Source organism: Solanum tuberosum, unplaced genomic scaffold, assembly GCF_000226075.1.
Source record: "Solanum tuberosum cultivar DM 1-3 516 R44 unplaced genomic scaffold, SolTub_3.0 scf00353, whole genome shotgun sequence".
Classification (NCBI taxonomy): Eukaryota; Viridiplantae; Streptophyta; class Magnoliopsida; order Solanales; family Solanaceae; genus Solanum; species Solanum tuberosum.
In genome coordinates this window covers 40,318-57,887 of record NW_006239275.1, presented here as the reverse complement: position 1 = coordinate 57,887, position 17,570 = coordinate 40,318, and the positions used below count along the sequence as shown (strand labels likewise).

The window sequence follows — 17,570 nt, the reverse complement described above, 5'->3', positions numbered from 1 at the left end:
TGAGTAGGAAGATCCAACTGATAAACGAATCTAAGTATAAGAGTCTCTCAGATCATTCCGAAAAAAAATAAATAGACAATTTGATGGTTAATTGAGTGATTGTGTCACATGTAGAGGGGTGTCACAATGACTAGTGGCATGAAAGATGTAGTTGGGCTGACCCGACCCGTTTCCCATGCTTATGATAGCGGGTCATCACTTGTCCGTTAGAAAGAGAGAAGAAATGAAGGCTTTGAGTATAGCCGTAGCAGCCTTTTCAACATTCAATACAACTCGCCCTCGTCTCTTCACTTTCCCAAACCCTTCTACTTCTTCTTCTCTCCTTCTTCCAGCCTTCAAATTCAAGAGATTTTCTATCTTCTCCGTTCAACAATTGCCGCCGGCGTTAGGGTTTTACGCCGGAGTTACAACAATGGGGGAGGGCTCAGCACTTCAGCCGTTGTCAGTTCAAGTGAAGGACCATATTGATTTAACGCCAAAAGAGGAGCAGATATTCAACCGTCTTCTTCAAGTTGTCGAGCATTATAATATGGGAACACAGCTTCGTGTTGCTGGTGGTTGGGTTCGCGATAAGGTTTTGGTTCTATTCATAATTATCCCTTTTGATTCTCTTTGTTACGATTTTATTGAGATTTTGCTGCAGACTTCGTTTACCTGTACCAACCTAAACTGTTATGAAATTTTACAATCAAATTACTACTATGTATTGTGGACCTAAAACTTAATTCCATCATTGAGAGTCTCTTTCAACTTATACGAATACTCGACGTCCCACATACACCTTTCACAACCTTAGTTCACAAATATTTAACTATTCAGGATTTCAGGTTTTAACATATTTTCTTATTTCTTTTTTTGCACCCATCTTTTCTGTACTGTCACTGATAATTACTCCTTCCATTTCAATTTGATTGTCTTACTTTAAAAAAAAGAATGTCTTTTTTTCTTTTTTGACAACTCTTTAATTTCGACTTTTCATATGACATGTTTAAAATCATGAGAGTAAAGGACATTTTAGTATATTTCACATATTGATTAAAGACCACATGACTCAAAAGTTTCTTTATTTTCTTAAACTCAGCATCAAGTCAAAATCAGATAATCAAATTGAAAAGGAGAGTGAAAAGGAGAGAGTATGATATATGTAATGAATGTAGCACGTATACATGTGTCCAGACAAATATACCCTTGTGGATAGAGTAGCATTTTTTTCTTGAGAAGGTAAGTAGATTATGTATCGAAAATGCAACAACTTAGCATCAAGTTGGTGCTAGGGTAGTACACGAGACACTAATCCTTATGTACGGAAACATGAAGGGAGTAGTATTTTCATGGAACTTTAGTGAGTGCTACGCTCTAAAATTTGAAATATTATGTCAAAGGACACTATAAAATGGGTTTAGATGTCAAGTCGACCTCACAATCATCTTAGGTCACTGAAAGTGGGATAGAGGATTTTCACAATGTGGAGGTTAGTAAACAAACTGCATGAAAGTGTTGTTCAGAGAAGTGGGAGAGAGTACAAGATAAGTGAGACTCGAGGTCTTCAACGCATCGATAGATTGAAAAGAGAATCAGGTCCCATTCATTTGCTTTTTGAATTACTCAGAACAGATTTAGTCACAAGTTTAAAGCTTAATATAGGGAGAACCAGAGAAGTAAACAGTCTTTTGATGAACCTTTATTTTCACGATCATATTTTCTGGTCTTCTTTTAATCATGGGGGGTATATCCAGATGTGACAGCGTATACTCTCAACCAAATAAGTTTTTCATCAATTAGGTTTTCTAGTTTCAACTTAAACTATGGAACACTGCTTGTGTGAGCAAAGAATAGCAGGCTGGAATGAAGGAGGAAGGTTACAGCAGGTTAACCACCATGGAAATAATTCTTGTGCACACAAATTTGATTTCTGAACTGATGGTGTTCCTTACTTCATAAGAGGTCCTATAAAACGTTAATGACTAGTATAGAAAGGGCAGACAACAAAATTTTGATTAATGCATGTTTTTTCTGTAAACTTACCTATAGTAGAGCGTTTGATTTAGCATTAATTATTTTTGTTCCAAATAATTGACCCAAAGAAAAAAAAACACATATATTCTTGTCATTTTCTGATGGGATGCAAGAATCTGAATATTTTTATTTTTTCTCCACAGTCCACACTGGGGAAATATTCTATAGATATACGTATGCATGTGCCTCACATACTAAAGCTAGCAACATCATCTTTTATTCACTGTCCATTGTATAAGCCTTGTATCCTTTTCTAGTAACATGAAGTTTGATACATCATTTAAGCTCTTACAAATAAACAGAAATAATGCACATCATTGGGGATGTACAACCATTTCTAGATTTTTTTCCTCTTTTATATTGTTAATAGCAACATGCAAAACTATGTAACCTGAACCTATTGGCCTAAACTAGTTTGATTTGTGCTTCAGTTGACTACTAACTTTCTTTCCTGTGGAAGTTTTCTAGAATTGCTTTCTACATGTATCTTGATGACTTTTTATGTGGCCAAAGTATTTAATAGTCAAGAAATTAGATTTTGTTGTTTAATATAAGTGATTTGTCTTTCGATGACCTTTTTTCCTTGGGCTAATCTGGAGTTCTATTACTGTAGCTTCTAGGTAAAGAGTGCTATGATATTGATATTGCTCTTGACAACATGTATGGACGAGAATTCTGTGAGAAAGTGAACGAGTACTTATCAGCATCAGGTGAGGAAATCCAAGGAGTTGGCGTTATCCAGTGGTATGTTCCTGTATTCTTTCCTCGTGAGATGTCTGTTTCCAATTTTTTCCTATCACATTAGGGAAGGGGGCACAATGAGAATCAATTATTCAAACCCACATCTATGGTGGAAAACTCCCACGGGTACATTGGACTATCAGTCTTGGTTTTGGCAGATCACAGATGTTAAGCAACCAAATAGACGTAAAAGTTAGTCTGTCTTTGATTTCGAGGGAGGATGGGTAAATCTGGTGAAAGTAATTGGCACAAATGACAAATGATGAACAAGCATATTAGTAAATTCTTTGTCTCACTAAAATGGGGATTCAGGCTATATTGTCTCATTGCAAGGCAATACTTCTAATGAAATAAACTTTATATCTATGAATGAATTGGGAAGACTAGTTATTTGCACAGATGGCAGAACCATGAACTAGCTATTAGTTAAATTTTTGTTTCTCTGAAGTGGGAAGTGAAGCTGTGTTGTCCCTCATTTAATTTAGGCACAATTATTTCTACTCTTTGCTCTAGTAGATTTCTTAGTTTGGAAATAAGTATTCTTCAGATCCAACAAAAATATAAAACACTAGGTGGTTTCTTCCCATTTGTCTAAATCTTGGTGGCCAGAGTTATCTTGTACTTGTACTGGTGGGAGGTAGCAGGTGTACCCAATGGAATAGTTGAAGTGGAGGCTAGGTAGCTCGAAAACCAGTGTTATTAAAATAATAATAATGTAGTGTAGGACGTGCATTGTGTTATTGAGAACAATTGCCAAGTTGTCAATGACAACAACATACCCCAATGTAATCCTGCTAGTGGGGTCTGGGGAAGGTAGGATGTACGCAAACCTAACCCTACCTTTGTGGGGTAGAGAGGTTATTGATAAGGTATCAATTAATTGAACCATGACTTGAGAAGATATGTTTAACTCTAGTTCAGTTAGGTTGCTTTTTTGTAGTGCTCATTTGTGTATAGTCTAAGAGTCTTAATAAAGATCTAGCTAAAAATTATCTGGGCGTGAAGTACAATTCTTTTTTGTAGCTGGGCATAAAATACAACTCTTTTTGCAGGTCTGTGCCGTTCGAGTGGTGTTTGGGACTTGGGGTGGGGGGGAGGGGGATATTGGTTTTCCTACATATTAAAAAGATGCAAGTTCTTAGTTTTGGTGCTAAAAAAGGAAAAAGAAGTAAATTATAATTTGCTCTGCTATAAGTAGGGGTGGGTATGATACAATATTGAATTTTTTGTCGGTTTTTAAAAATGCTGTACCGTTACCACCATACCAAATTAATTTGATATGGTTTGGTATTTGAAGTTTGGTTTAGATCATACACACACCTTACACTTGTAGAAATATTTAAATAAAAGTTCAAACAATTTCCTTCATTAATCAATCTCCCCAAAAAGACATTTCAATCAAGATAGAGTAGTCAAAGTTCCAATGTCTAAATAATTAATTTTGTATTAAATACTATTTTATATATTTGCCAGCATTATGATATAGATGAATTTAGATGTAACTATTGGTGTGGTATTTGGTATTTCGATATTTTTATTATAAATAGCCAATACCTTATTGAATACCAAATACCATAATTCTGAAATTGTGGTATAAATTAGTTTCGATATGGTATTCGATATCTACTGTACCATACCCATTTCTAGCTATACGGGGTCGTTTGGTTGGGAACAAGTTATTCCGGATTAATTATCTCGCGACAAGTTATTCCACCCTGTATATGGGATAACTTACCCCATCACTAAGGTTTAAATGGTGGGATTAATCCTAGGACTGCCTAATACCTCCAACCAAACGCGGGATAAAAGTCCTGCATTTTTTCCCCGGGATTATTATACCTAATACTCACACCAAATGACTCCCAAATGTTTTATGTTCTATCCTATTAGGAGCACTTTAAGATCTTACGACTATCTATTTTGATTGTGATATACCACTTTCTTATTTTTGTTGTTGAGTAATTTGTCACTAACTAAATACTGTTCTTCAATTTTTACAGCAATCCCGATCAGTCAAAGCACTTGGAAACAGCAAGGATGCGCCTTTTTGACGTATGGATTGATTTCGTCAACTTAAGAGCAGAAGACTACAGTGAGAACAGTCGTATTCCCACAATGGTATGTAAATGTGAATTGGTAATCAAATGTAAATTTTCTCTTTGGTGTTTAAATTTGTTGTGTTTTTTAGTGTAAATGCGAGGGATGAAGGCCAAGTAGATTCCACCAAACCTAGCAATGAAAAATTAACAAAAAGGAGTAAAAGGAAGGAATAAGTAAATCTAGAACCTTTGCATGATTGTCCTTTAATGCATTCGGTACCAAAGACCTCAGTTAAGAGAGTGCAATGCTTAGTTTCATCCTTTCAATTAAGAATGACCTTGTCCTCAGAAAATGAGGTTACTAAGTGAGCACAATTGGGGTGGCTATTTACTGAATGAGAATGCTGAATCATGTTACCAGTTTCAGTCCACCGCTTGCTCAAGATCAATGAAAGTCTCCTATTTAATACGTTGGAATAGTTTAATTACCAAGATCTAATTTCTTTTAAACATTTTTTTAAAAGTAGGACCTTTATTCATGAACTTAATCAGCCATTGTTGCAATAGTATGAAGTCTTCATATATTTACCATTGATATCTGTTATGATTAAATTCCTTTCCATTAATTTAATGTTGTCATCCTAACTGTTGTATCAAAAACTAAAATGTCAAAGTTTCGAGACTCAAGCGTGTGTGTTCAGTGTACCATGTATGCTAGTTTCTTCATTAAACTCTTTCTCATCTGTTGTTCCTTAGAAATTTGGCACTGCAAAACAGGATGCAGATCACAGGGATTTGACCATTAATAGGTACTTTGTTATACCTCTACTTTCTGGCACCTTATTTTTATTTTTGCCACACCTTCACACTGTAGGCAGCAACTTGGTTTAGTTGATATTTATTTCCCCTTGATCCCAGCCCAAAGTCCCAAACAACAAAAAAGAGTAAATGAGGAAACAAAAGCACCTTGATCATGTCAGTGTAAGAGCACAAACTCTAGTGGAGCTTTTAGTTTCTTTTTCTTCTTCCTTTTTTTCTAATATATTTATTCATTTTCTCTGCATCTTTTTGGTTTGTTTTATTTTTTTCTCTCAGAGAGGGGTGAGGGTGTTTTCATATAATTTCATTTAGTTTGTAGAATCTAGCATTTGGATGCATTAATGTATTAATCTAACTTTATTTTAAGTTAGCTTTTTGTCTCCAAAAGGTAGAATATGATCTTCCTTGTTTAATCAGTTAATCCTTCACTAAAGATTATGTTTACAGCTTGTTTTACAACATTAACAACAGATCAGTCGAAGATCTTACACAAAGAGGTTAGTATGACCTCTGTTTCTTTTGCCCAGATTCAGTTAAGCATACCAATAAAGATAGGTTAAACTACAAGTGTCTCTGACTAATTAATTGATTTCATGTTTCTCAGGCATTGCAGATCTGAAGTCTGGAAAAATTGTCACCCCTCTACCTCCAAAACAGACCTTTTTGGATGATCCCCTAAGAGTTCTTCGAGCTATTCGTTTTGGTAATGCATTAGACAGCCTTGTTTATCCTATATGTGGCATGGATGTCGAGTGTTACAGTTGACCAGTGTTATGAAAAGCCAAAAACGCATAAAAGCTCTAAGGTCCATTGGTGCTTTAAGCGCAAATATAGCATGGACTTTAATGAAAAAAGACGCAAAGGAAGATACAATACAAATATATATGTTTAGTTCCAAGACTAATAATTATAAGCATGAGTAACAATTTTTTTTTTTTTTATGAAGGTATTTCATTAAAAAGCATTAAACAGATGCAGAATTACACAATAGACAAAAGGGCTCACAGTGAGCATAAAAGTTGTTAGCTCCTTTACAATCTTCAAACTAGCACTAGAGAGCTAACAAAGTCAAGAAATTGTTTAGTGGTAAATTTACAGGGGTTAAATGAACCCAACTGAACAGCATAAGTAAACATCTAACTTTAAGAGAGTGGTTTGGAGTTGAGATCCCATTAAAACATCTACTGTTCCTTTCAGTCCATAAACACTAAACAATAACTCCAGGGATCATTAGCCAGACTTTCTTGATGGACTTATCAACTCCATGTATTCCAACTTGCGAAGGCTTCTTTCACATTTTGTGGCATGACCCAGTGTAAGCCAAAAATGCCGCAGAACATATTCCATAGAACCTTGGCCACTGCACTGTGAAGGAGCACTAGTAAAAAGTATATGAACAAAGAGATTGAAAACAATTACAATAAAGTGAAATATCAATGGTTTAGTGTCACCTCTTCAGAAGAGGCTCATTGGCAAGTAAGAGTATGTCTTAGGACCTTGATGACGACACTGAAGTGCACATTAAGCGCGGTGAGGTGCTCAACACACTTTAAGCCTCGCTTTAGGGCTTAAATGTGCCTTTGACAACACTGCTGTTAACATTATTATATTGGATGATTTGCAGCCTGTGAAGTTTCAAGCATGAATTTATAATCCATTGAGTTATAGGTAAAACTTTAAACAGGACAGATGGAGCTCTTTCTACATAGAGCTGAGGTGCGAATATTAGAACGACTATAGCCATCCTAGTCAAATTCAAGATTGAGATCTTCTCCAAGGATTTGGTCTTGGTGTATACAGTATTAGGGATTTTGATACTGTTAGATTCAATATGTGATTATCACCCAAATCAACATGTATGATTGATTTGGAGGTATTTCTTCGAAGTCATAAGCAAATTGAATATTTCTAAAATTTTTTGAGATTGAGCTAAGTGGGGCATCTAAATAAGGATTAGTTCTTTTTTAGGAGTTCTATCCTAACCCTTCAAAATTACTTATAGAAGTAAAACATAAGATGAGGAATTTCTCAGAGAGAACTAAATTGTGTTGATGGCTGGCTGGATAAGGATAGGTTTACGTTCCGCTATACAAGCGCTGTACATGCAGCAGAGAGACTACACCAGTATATTGTTCTCTACAAAGAGCACACCAAAATTTGATGAGAATCAGAAACAAGCCCTACCTGTACCAAGGTCAAGTCATTAAACTCAAGTCATTTTGATCAACATGGCTGCAAGTGGCTCCCTGTCCATATGCTTCGACTATTGGTCTAGAATTGGCTGCAAGAGACTGCTCTGTGAGCCTATCATTTTCTACCCCTCAAAGGATCTCTTATTCCTTTTCCTCAGAAGTACCTGTACCAACCAATCTTCGTTTTGTCTTGAATTCTTTATCTTTGGTGCTAGTGGAACAAATGAAGCAGGAACAAACTCCTCTATGTAACCAAAAAGGGGCTGGATCTACTGCAGGGGACTCTTGCATTACCTTTAACGTGATTTAGCACGAAGTTAGCAATTCTTTTGCTCCCAGAACTGGTTCAAATCCAGCTAATGGAAGAGGTTGCATATTTTATGTGTGTACATGTCTTTTGAGTAGACTTAAGTCAAACGTAATGGTTAACTTCTTTGTATCTCCTTCAATCACTTTAGGTTCCAATAAAGTTGGTTGGGACATAACTTTGTTGTGCTGTTAGCTAGATGACACTCATGTTCTCCATATGATTTGGTGATTTTAGGTGCAAGGTTTGGGTTTATATTAGATGAAGAACTAAAGAAGGCAGCTGCAGATGAGGATGTGAGGGTTGCTATTGCTGGTAAAATTAGCAGAGAACGCATAGGACATGAAGTATGTTTATCTTATCTCTAAGTGAAATTTTACGTGATTGAAATTAATTTGGAGCTCTAGATGGTCTTGTCTCGTAGAAGGAAATCTGTAAATGCCCATTGCAAAAGGTTGTTGTCTGCTTCTAATCTTCATTTCACTTCCTTTATTGTATAGATTGATCTTATGATGTCTGGCGATCAACCAGTCAAAGCAATGACTTATATTGCTGACTTGAAGTTATTTTCAGCTGTATTTAGTCTTCCTTCTGATTTTGAGCCATCAATTCCTGATGGATGTGATAGGTATTGCTTACTCTCTTCCACATCTTCTTTATTTTCGAGAAATCATTAGCTGTGTGCTTGTAGAGATTCTCCTTACAAAGAAAATGTGTATATTGCTGTGTTCTTCACGGACCAAATATCCGACAAGCCTAGTTCATTCACTGTTCCTTATGCTGTATGTTATTGTCTAGTGAGAAGGTGTAGTAGAAGTAAAGGGATGACTTGTTTGCCCTTGGAGAGAGAAATATTAAACCCGATTGCTCGGTACTAGAGGTAGGATGGAAGGATTAACCCGATTGCTCGGTACTAGAGGTAGGATAGAAGGAGCATCGCCTAAACTGGACGTTATTTTCTAGGGAGAAGGGTGGTAGTAGACGTAAGACATGATCTTGTTTGCTTTTGGTGATGGAAATATGGATTTGATTGCTTGGAGCTAGATATGTGGAAACCCTAACAGGAAGAAGTTCTGAACGTTCCCCTATGTGATGGTTTGTCTGCTCTAAATCCACTAGTTGGTGAGCTAGATTATTTCTAATTGCTTTTAGCAGTGTCATCTCTGGGGTGTTCTCATTTTTAGTTTTGTTGGAAACACATGATCATATTTTGTTTTTGAGCGAGTAACAAAGTTTGTATTAGTGACCAGTACTTGAAAATCCCAATTTACTAGAAAAGTAAAAAGGACAAAAACAAAAACTAAAGAAAATGCAATTCTAACGGGAAACAAAAACTCTTCTAGGATTATCTTTGCATTTTTAAAGTAGGAACTTTGTACACCAAAATAAAATAACAGTAAACAGTTGGGTTTGATCTCCTATATTGTGTTCCTTCTATCCTCAAAACATCTGGCATTTCCTTCTTCCCAGATGGTCCACCATATACATGCAGGAATGATCCTCCAATTGTTTATGTCTCTTACTTCGGTATTGTTCAGGATACCTCTGAGATTGATAAAAATCTTCCACAACTGATCTTTGACTCTGCAACGTAGGAATAAGTGGCATACAATCTCAACTTCATTCTCACATAAAAAACACCTAGAGCATAAAGAGATTCCTCTCTTTATCACACATTCATATGTCAACACAGCCTCATTGGCTAACAACCATGTGAAACAAGCAACCTTGTAAGGTATCTTGACCCTCTAGATATGTTTCCATGGCCAGTTAGAGATTTGAGGCTTTGGCAATTCATGATCTTATATCCTGCATTCACCATGTAAAGGCCCTTTATATTACCAGTTAACTACAAACAGTTTACTCCTTGCAACCGTTGAAGGATTCCAGGTGTTTGTAGAGTTCAACTTGTCTAGAAATCTCCCAATCATTCATCATTCATCTAAGCAACAGCTTCTAGCCTTGAGGAGACCACATCTCTATCACTGTCCTGTTTTGGTGTTGAGCAAGAGCATACAATTGAGCAAAAGACTACTGCAAATTCCTATTGCCTATCCACTTATCTTTCCAAAGATGGTCTTGTTGCCATTGTGAACTTTGATAATAGAATGGCTCTTAATGAAAGGCCCTAAAACTCTGATGGACCTGTATTGACTCAATCCATATGGGGTATTGACCTCCTTGGTAACCTAATTATCTTTCTCCCATATTTGTTCTTGATAACACTTCCCCAAATAGTCTGTAATTCCTGGGAATATCTCCATAGACACTTTGATTTCAAAGCTTTGCTCTGAATTCTGATTCTTCAAATTCGTGAAAATTGTTAAATGGGCTAAATGGGCATTATATTGTAACATAATGTATTAACCAAAAAGGGTTGCTAAGGGGAAGAGAGAGGATGGAGGCAACCGAGAGAGAGAGAGAGAGAGAGGAGAGAGGCGAGGGAGAGAGGAAGAGAGGAGAGAGAAAATTGTTATATTCTTTTCATGAGTCAGAACTTTTTCTTTTGCTGAAAAAAACTACCTTTTAAGGTACTTTCACTTTCCAAACCATCTTCCATGGCCAACAACCCACCTGATTGTTGGAGGAATTAAGATCTCTGTAAGCAGAATTAACTGTGAATTTCCTTTACTGTCACACTGCCAAACCAGACTGTGTTCTTCTTCTGTTAAACCATCGAACTGGCTGGAGCGTTGTAGAAATCAAAAATCCTGCCCATATCCTAGTCATTCAGATATCTTCATAGATTGAGATTCCATCCTTGTCCTGTCCATACTTCAGCTACAGTTGCATGTTGTTGACATAAAGTGTAGATTTCTGGAAATACATGCTTTAATGTGTCCTACTCCATCCGTTGTCATTCCAAAAGGATATTTTCATCCCTCCATTTCAAAGCCTACCCTTGATTGGAAGATTGGCTATAGTTTTTGATGGATCTGCGAATACTGCGACCATAAGGAGTGGTCCTCTTCCCCATAGGCTCATACCTAGCTCTAGTAACTTTTTTCCAGAGAGGGTTATCTTCTGCACTGTAGCTCCATAACCATTTCATCAGTAGGCTTAGTGTGAATCGTTGTGTTACCAACTCCCAACCCCCTTCTAATGCTTTTTGTCAGAATTTCCATTTGGCTAAGTGAAATTTCTTCTTATCATCATTGCCTTAAATTTCTCCTTAAAGTATCTATCTTCTGTATTACATTATCAAGAGCAGGGAAGATAGACATCATATATGTAGGTACTAGGTAGTGCATCAAGCACATTGTTGATCCAGGTCAATCTTCCTCTTTGGGAGATGTATTGACTCTTCCAGTTGGTCAACCTCTTTCCACACTTTTCTAGTACCTCATTGCATACTCCTCTTGATTTGATCTTTGCCCCCAAAGGCATACCCAGGTAATTAGTAGGTAGAGGATGAATAAAGGAATAGAATTCAAATACAAGTATTTGGATATCTTCTACCTCATTAGTGGGATATATGTAGCTCTTGTTCCAGTTTATGTGTAAGCCTATAAGTATTAAAAGAGGATGAATACAACTCTTTAAGTATTGGACTTGCTCTTTAGAGGCCTCACAAAAAATCAAGGTATCATTTGCATATTGAGGATATGTAATTTCTAAGCTATTCATGGTGCTGGGATTTGCCTGGAACCCTCTGACCCACCCATTTATTTTAGCTGTCGGTATCATGTTGCTCATGTCTTCCATTGCTAGCATGAAGAGGAAAGGGGAAAGGGTGTCTCCCTTATCAGTGTATTGACTCTCTTTTGTGCATTGGCTGTTATGTGAAAAAAAATAGTATTCCTATCACCTTGTTGCAGCCATAGTGTCCTAGATCTGTCTCCAAGCAATCTCCTCATGTCTTGCAATATCTTCAAATTCCATTGATAAAGCAAGTCTTTTGGTTATTTCATCTTCTGTTAAAAACTTCTGATCTGGGATTTCATCCAGCTTGTAAACTGATTTAATACACATTGCTTCTGTAGTCATAATTTACCTTTGATTGTTTTACTCCATTCCTTCTACTTCTTCTTCAGAGCTTTCAATTTGAAGGCCAGAATGTAATCAGACTTCCCAGTGCAATAGAAGGATTTTCCACCAGTTCTTTATATGTCACTGAAGTCTTCTGTTTGAAGCCACCAATTTTCAAATTTGAAGTAAGAATTGTTATGTTCCAGTTACCACATTGTAGCATCAGTGGTGAGTGATCGCCAGTCACTCTTTGCATGATGGCATGATGGACTGCCTTATGTTCCCGAAGTTTGTATCCCATTCTTCTGAAATTAAGAACCTATCCAATCTTGCTCATACTCTCTTGTCTATCCCCTTATTTCCATGTTCTCCCCCTGTACTTCTAAGTGATCAATATGGTTGTTTCTCTTACGAACATTGGTAGTGTGATGGAAGAACTTGGTATTTCTGTCCCTCTTTCATCCATAAGGTCCCAGACCTTTGTCTCCATGCAATCTCCTCATGAATATGTAGTTCTTCATAATCCATGAGAACAACCGGCTTTTGATCGATTCTTCCTCTGTCAGTGCTCTACTATCAAGTAAAGAGGTCCAAGCTTCCATTTGGCTGAGCAACATCGACCTTTGGATCTTCAGGTTCCCTTGTTCATTCTTACTCCATTTCTTAAGCCTGCCTTTGAGGGCTTTGTGTTTGCAAGCTAATATGTAGTGAAGTCTTCCAGTGAAGACAAAACCTTCTGTGTTCAACCACCAATTTTCAAAGTTGAAATAAGATTTTGAATGTTCCTAGGACCCACAAAGAGTGCTAAAGGAACATGATAAAATTGTATAAGTGTTCGTTTTATGTTGAAGTGCTCATTCCATTCTAAGGAAATCAAAATTCTATCTATTCTGGATGTACTGGTTTTTGATGTATAATTTTCTAGTTCTTGCTCCTTGATGGTTGTTACCTCTTACATGTTAATCACTTGTGACTTTTACAGGCTGTGTGTTGCTTGCTTGGGTTCAGCTTGGGAGCTTTTAAGCCTTATTGGACGCTCCTCATTTTCTGTGAGTGTTGCTTCATGATCGTGCTTCTGTCTGAACTTGTTATCTGTTTATGAAATTACTACCGAGTGATAAGTATGAAAATCCTTATGAGTTGTATATCCTATTCAAGATTCTAGTAGGTGCTCAATATATTTATGTCCTGTTCATTAGTATTAGGGTGGTTCTTTAACTTATCGTCTCATGTTTAAACAGTTATCTCCTCTTCTTACCTTATAAAGGAATGTTTGGTTGTACATATTCTGAGAGTTTGATTTTCTCTGTGTGTGAGAGAGTATCAATATCACATTTTTTTCCTGTGATTAGTGATAAAATTGATTTTGATGTGATGATTGATCCAAAGTACCCCCCCTCCCATGGCTTCTGTAATATAGGCTTAGGCTAATTAAAAACTAACCTTGTCATGTCTATTTCTGGTTCTAGGATGATCAAAGGAGACTTTGCCTGTATGCTGCTTTATTTTTGCCATTCAGAGAGACCATTTATAGAGATAACAAAGCCAAAAAGGTAAACTCTGGACCATCAAAGACTCCATGCAGGCAGTTGGTTTGCATTGATCGATTCCAGTCTGCTTGTTTTATGTGACTTGAACAGTTCTTATGATTCCATCTAGAGTGTGTTTTGCTTATGATTGATGTTATTGGACATTTTGTTTCTAAGCAGAAGAAAAATCATGGCCTAAAGATGCTAATTTTGAATGTAGTTGTAACCTCTTTCTGTGAACTTGATAATGTCTACACGTTTAGGATTTGCGATTCTTTTTGTCAATAAATACTAACTTTGGCTGACGCTGATCAGATTCCAGTTGTCAATTATATTTTTCGCAATTCTCTCAAGTTGAAGGCCAGTGATGCAGAAACAGTGAGTGATTCTTCATGGATTTGATTGAACCTTGAACATACCTAGTTTTTCTTGTGACTCTCTACATCAAGAAATGTTATATTCACCAAATTATGATCCATTTGCAGGTCATAAGCTTGCATACTGTAACTAAGAAGTTTGTCTCCTTAATTCCACTACTCGTTTCTAAAGAAGATATCCAAGTTCTTGAAGTTGATTGGAAAAGAGATACCATTGAGGTTCCAATTGCTTCAAAACTTAGAATATTGACTGGTAACAATATCTTTCTTCTGCATGACAAGTGCTCTACCTGTTAGTGTCATCTTGCAAATTGATATAGTAAATGTTTGTTCACAAACAGGTTTGCTACTTCGGGAAATTAAAGAATTTTGGCGCGTCACTCTTCTTCTATCTATGCAGCTACATCCTGTTGACATTGTGTCCTCTACAAGTTTCTCAAATGAGAACTTTGAACTGGACAAGAGTAGCGGATTATTTAAGACAGTAGAGAATGCAGTAAGAACACTAGGTATTGTCATTCGTCCTCTTTGCTTCTAACTTTGGGTTCCCTTTGCGATTGTGAAACTAGACAAATCAATCATCTCACATAACTACTGAGCATGAATTTTAAGACTTGAGATTACAATTGCCACCCTTTTATATATTATTTTTGTTGCTAAATGCTCCTGTCTTTCTGCTCTCTTTCCCCTTGAGCACTTATCTTCAGTGTTGCTTCAGAGCTTGGATCGATTCGGTCGAAGCCAGCCACAAAAGATAAAAATAACTTTAGCCTTATTCAAATTCCTTTGTTATATCCCATAGCAATGTCTTTTCTCACTTGCACACTTATTTAGTGTGGTTCTTTGATGAATTAAGGGTTATCATGGAGTACGAGTACGACTCCCACCAAAATGTTTCGTGTGTTGATGTTTCATGTTGCATTTTGTAGAAACCACATATTTGATTGAATTGTAGATCTTTGTAACCTATGAGCTTACCTTAATTTCCAGGTCTGGAGAAGGTTTGGGAAATGAAACCACTGGTTAATGGAAAGGAAATTATGAACATTTTGCAGATTAAAAGTGGAGGGCCAGTTGTTAGAGAATGGGTATGCCACTAATACTATTTTCTTAACCAGCGTTTAATTGGTTATAAGTATTTACTCATAGTTTAATTTTCCTCCGCAGCAACAAAAATTGTTGGAGTGGAAGCTCGCACACCCTTCTGGTTCTGCTGAAGAATGCCTTGATTGGATGAAGCAAGCACAGTCAAAACGTGCAAGAACCGAGTAGTTTTGAACTTCAATCATATACAGTCGGTGATGTGAGGCCCTGTAAAAGAAGTATTGCATAGCTGATGGATGTGAGATGTTGCTCGACTTGACCTTAAATGGGTTGTATGCATAGAAAGAAATAGGTAAACAGTAAGGGATTTTGTTCAATTGAGGAATAGCCCAGCCCCTAATAACTTATTGCCTTTTGGTGCACTGATGAGGTTTTGGTAGGTATAGAATATTTGTAGAAACTTTTTTGTTGGTATTCTCCTCATATACGGGCATTTTTGTGCCCACTGTTAATAACTCTTTATCTTATTTATTTGATTAAAAAACCGAAAAGTTCAATTCAGATTCATGTGCCCAATTTTATATTTGGGTAGTGTGCATGACCAATTGTTGATAGCAGGTTAGAATCAAGATTTTCCCTTTTTTTCTTCTCTGTTGTCCAAGAATTATAAACTGCTTTGCTTTCATCAGAGAATTTGGAACGTAGGCAAGTTCTGTTGAAATGCTGTCTTTAAAAAGTCATTCACTTTTGCCTATTATCTTCCATAGTCATCCAACTTTGCTGAGTTAGCCTCCATGGCCGTTTTACCTGGAAATATAATTTTCGGGGTAGTATGGTTGAGAACAAGTTATTTCAGGATTAATTATTTTGGGATTGGAGACCCTAAGATGACTTATCCCATCATGAATATGTGATAACTTATTTCATCAGTATGATATAAATGACGACTAAACAAGACACCAAAATTTTATCCATGATTTTTTTTTTTACTTAGGGCTCTTCATTTTTATCCCTCACGCCAAATGACCCCTTAAGGTCATATGACATTGCTATACATGTTTAGGGACGTACATGAACATGTTGGTATGAATTTTTCAAATATCACACCAAACCATTTGTGTCAAATTTTGAAATCTATAAATCAAATCAAATTAATAAAATTTGGATTTTTCAACCTTGGGCCTTTTTGATACAATATTCATAAAAACATATAATTAACCCGTGCTTCAAATATTCCTTTATTCCTATCAAAATATAACTATCTAAGGTGTTCCTTATGAAATAAACACAAAATATGAGATAAGTGATGACACTAAAATATTCAACAAAAAAAATAATGAAATCGCATAAAACAAATATTGCAAATTAATAAGTCATTATGAAAATGATCATAATTTAAAAGTACTAAATCATTCTAAAATAAGTCTAATAAGTATTAGTTATCTAACTAAATACTAAAGAAAAATTAAAATTAAATTATGTATTTTAATTGTCTAAGTCAATGTAAAACTAAAGAACAAGTATTCAACATTATTGTCATTCTAAGTGTTGAATTGATTTTTCTTTTGTTAGCATTAATATTAATTTGATTTTGGTTTGAGTTTTACTAGAGTTACTAACATTAACTGACTTGACCTGTATTGGACCATACAAAATTATAAGTTTCAAACTTGAAATAATATGTTAATAGATAAAAATAATGAAAAAAAATATAAGAAATATTTAGGTTCAAGTTTGAATTCCGATTCAAAATGGGATCTTCAACGTGCGAATTCAAATTAAGTCGAGCTCTAATATGAATATCGGATACCAAATAACCCCCCCAAATATAATTAAAAATAGAGAAAATAGTAGTAAATTTGAATTATAGGGTAAAATTAAACTGTCTATAACTATAATAACTACAAAATATAAATAGGAGTGGAAGTTATAACCGTTTTTTTAATAGACAATTCTTTTCACTAATTAGTTTTTTTTGGTTATATAAACAACGGCTAACCATCTTCTTCAGTCACTTCATATTGGAAACGAAAGTGTAAAATCTCTACTCATTTCATCTTTCTGCAAAAAAAGAGGGAGAAACAGTTCCTGAAAACGAAGAAGGGAAAATGGAGATTGATGGACAGAATGAAAATCAAGAAACAGAGCATAGAAATCAAGAATCTGATGAAAAAATGGAGGAATTGGATCCAAATAGAGGACAAAAAAGGAAACGCCAATATGAAGGTAAAATTGGCGACAAGAAAGAGGAAGAAGAAAGAAGAAGAAGAGCTGCTGAAAAAGAAAAAGAAAAAGAAGAACGAGAAGAAAGAATAAGAAGAGTAGCTGAACAAGGAAAACAACCTATTGGTTCTGATAACTGTTTACGATACTAATTTTCAGATTAAACTTTACAAACGCATTACCATATTTCTGACTAAAAGATCAGAAACTCGATTTGATATGATGTATGTGCTATTTTTGGCAAACAGTTTGATATAGAATAAAAGATGTGCCATTTCTTGTTAGCAATGTTTCAGAGATGATCATTCTTTTTG

General features: G+C 35.8%; 1 protein-coding gene across 1 annotated transcript; it reads left to right on the top strand.

Moving 5' to 3' along the window:
* Positions 1-223: 223 nt before the first annotated feature.
* LOC102601333 (putative CCA tRNA nucleotidyltransferase 2) lies at positions 224-15,638 on the top strand. Its single transcript, XM_006361315.2, has 15 exons — positions 224-574; positions 2,630-2,760; positions 4,758-4,875; positions 5,553-5,605; positions 6,063-6,112; positions 6,220-6,318; positions 8,352-8,461; positions 8,615-8,742; positions 13,066-13,132; positions 13,553-13,636; positions 13,928-13,990; positions 14,098-14,242; positions 14,331-14,498; positions 14,980-15,077; positions 15,157-15,638. The coding sequence occupies exons 1-15, from the start codon at positions 224-226 to the stop codon at positions 15,259-15,261; spliced, it is 1,770 nt and encodes a 589-aa protein (XP_006361377.1). The 3' UTR covers positions 15,262-15,638.
* The last annotated feature ends 1,932 nt before the right edge of the window (positions 15,639-17,570 follow it).

Excerpts from the sequence above, each read along its gene's own strand:
- LOC102601333 (XM_006361315.2), top strand. The coding sequence starts at position 224 with ATGAAGGCTTTGAGTATAGCCGTAGCAGCCTTTTCAACATTCAATACA. Across the intron at positions 2,761-4,757 it reads GGAGTTGGCGTTATCCAGTG|CAATCCCGATCAGTCAAAGC; the intron begins GTATGTTCCTGT and ends CAATTTTTACAG. Across the intron at positions 6,113-6,219 it reads CGAAGATCTTACACAAAGAG|GCATTGCAGATCTGAAGTCT; the intron begins GTTAGTATGACC and ends CATGTTTCTCAG.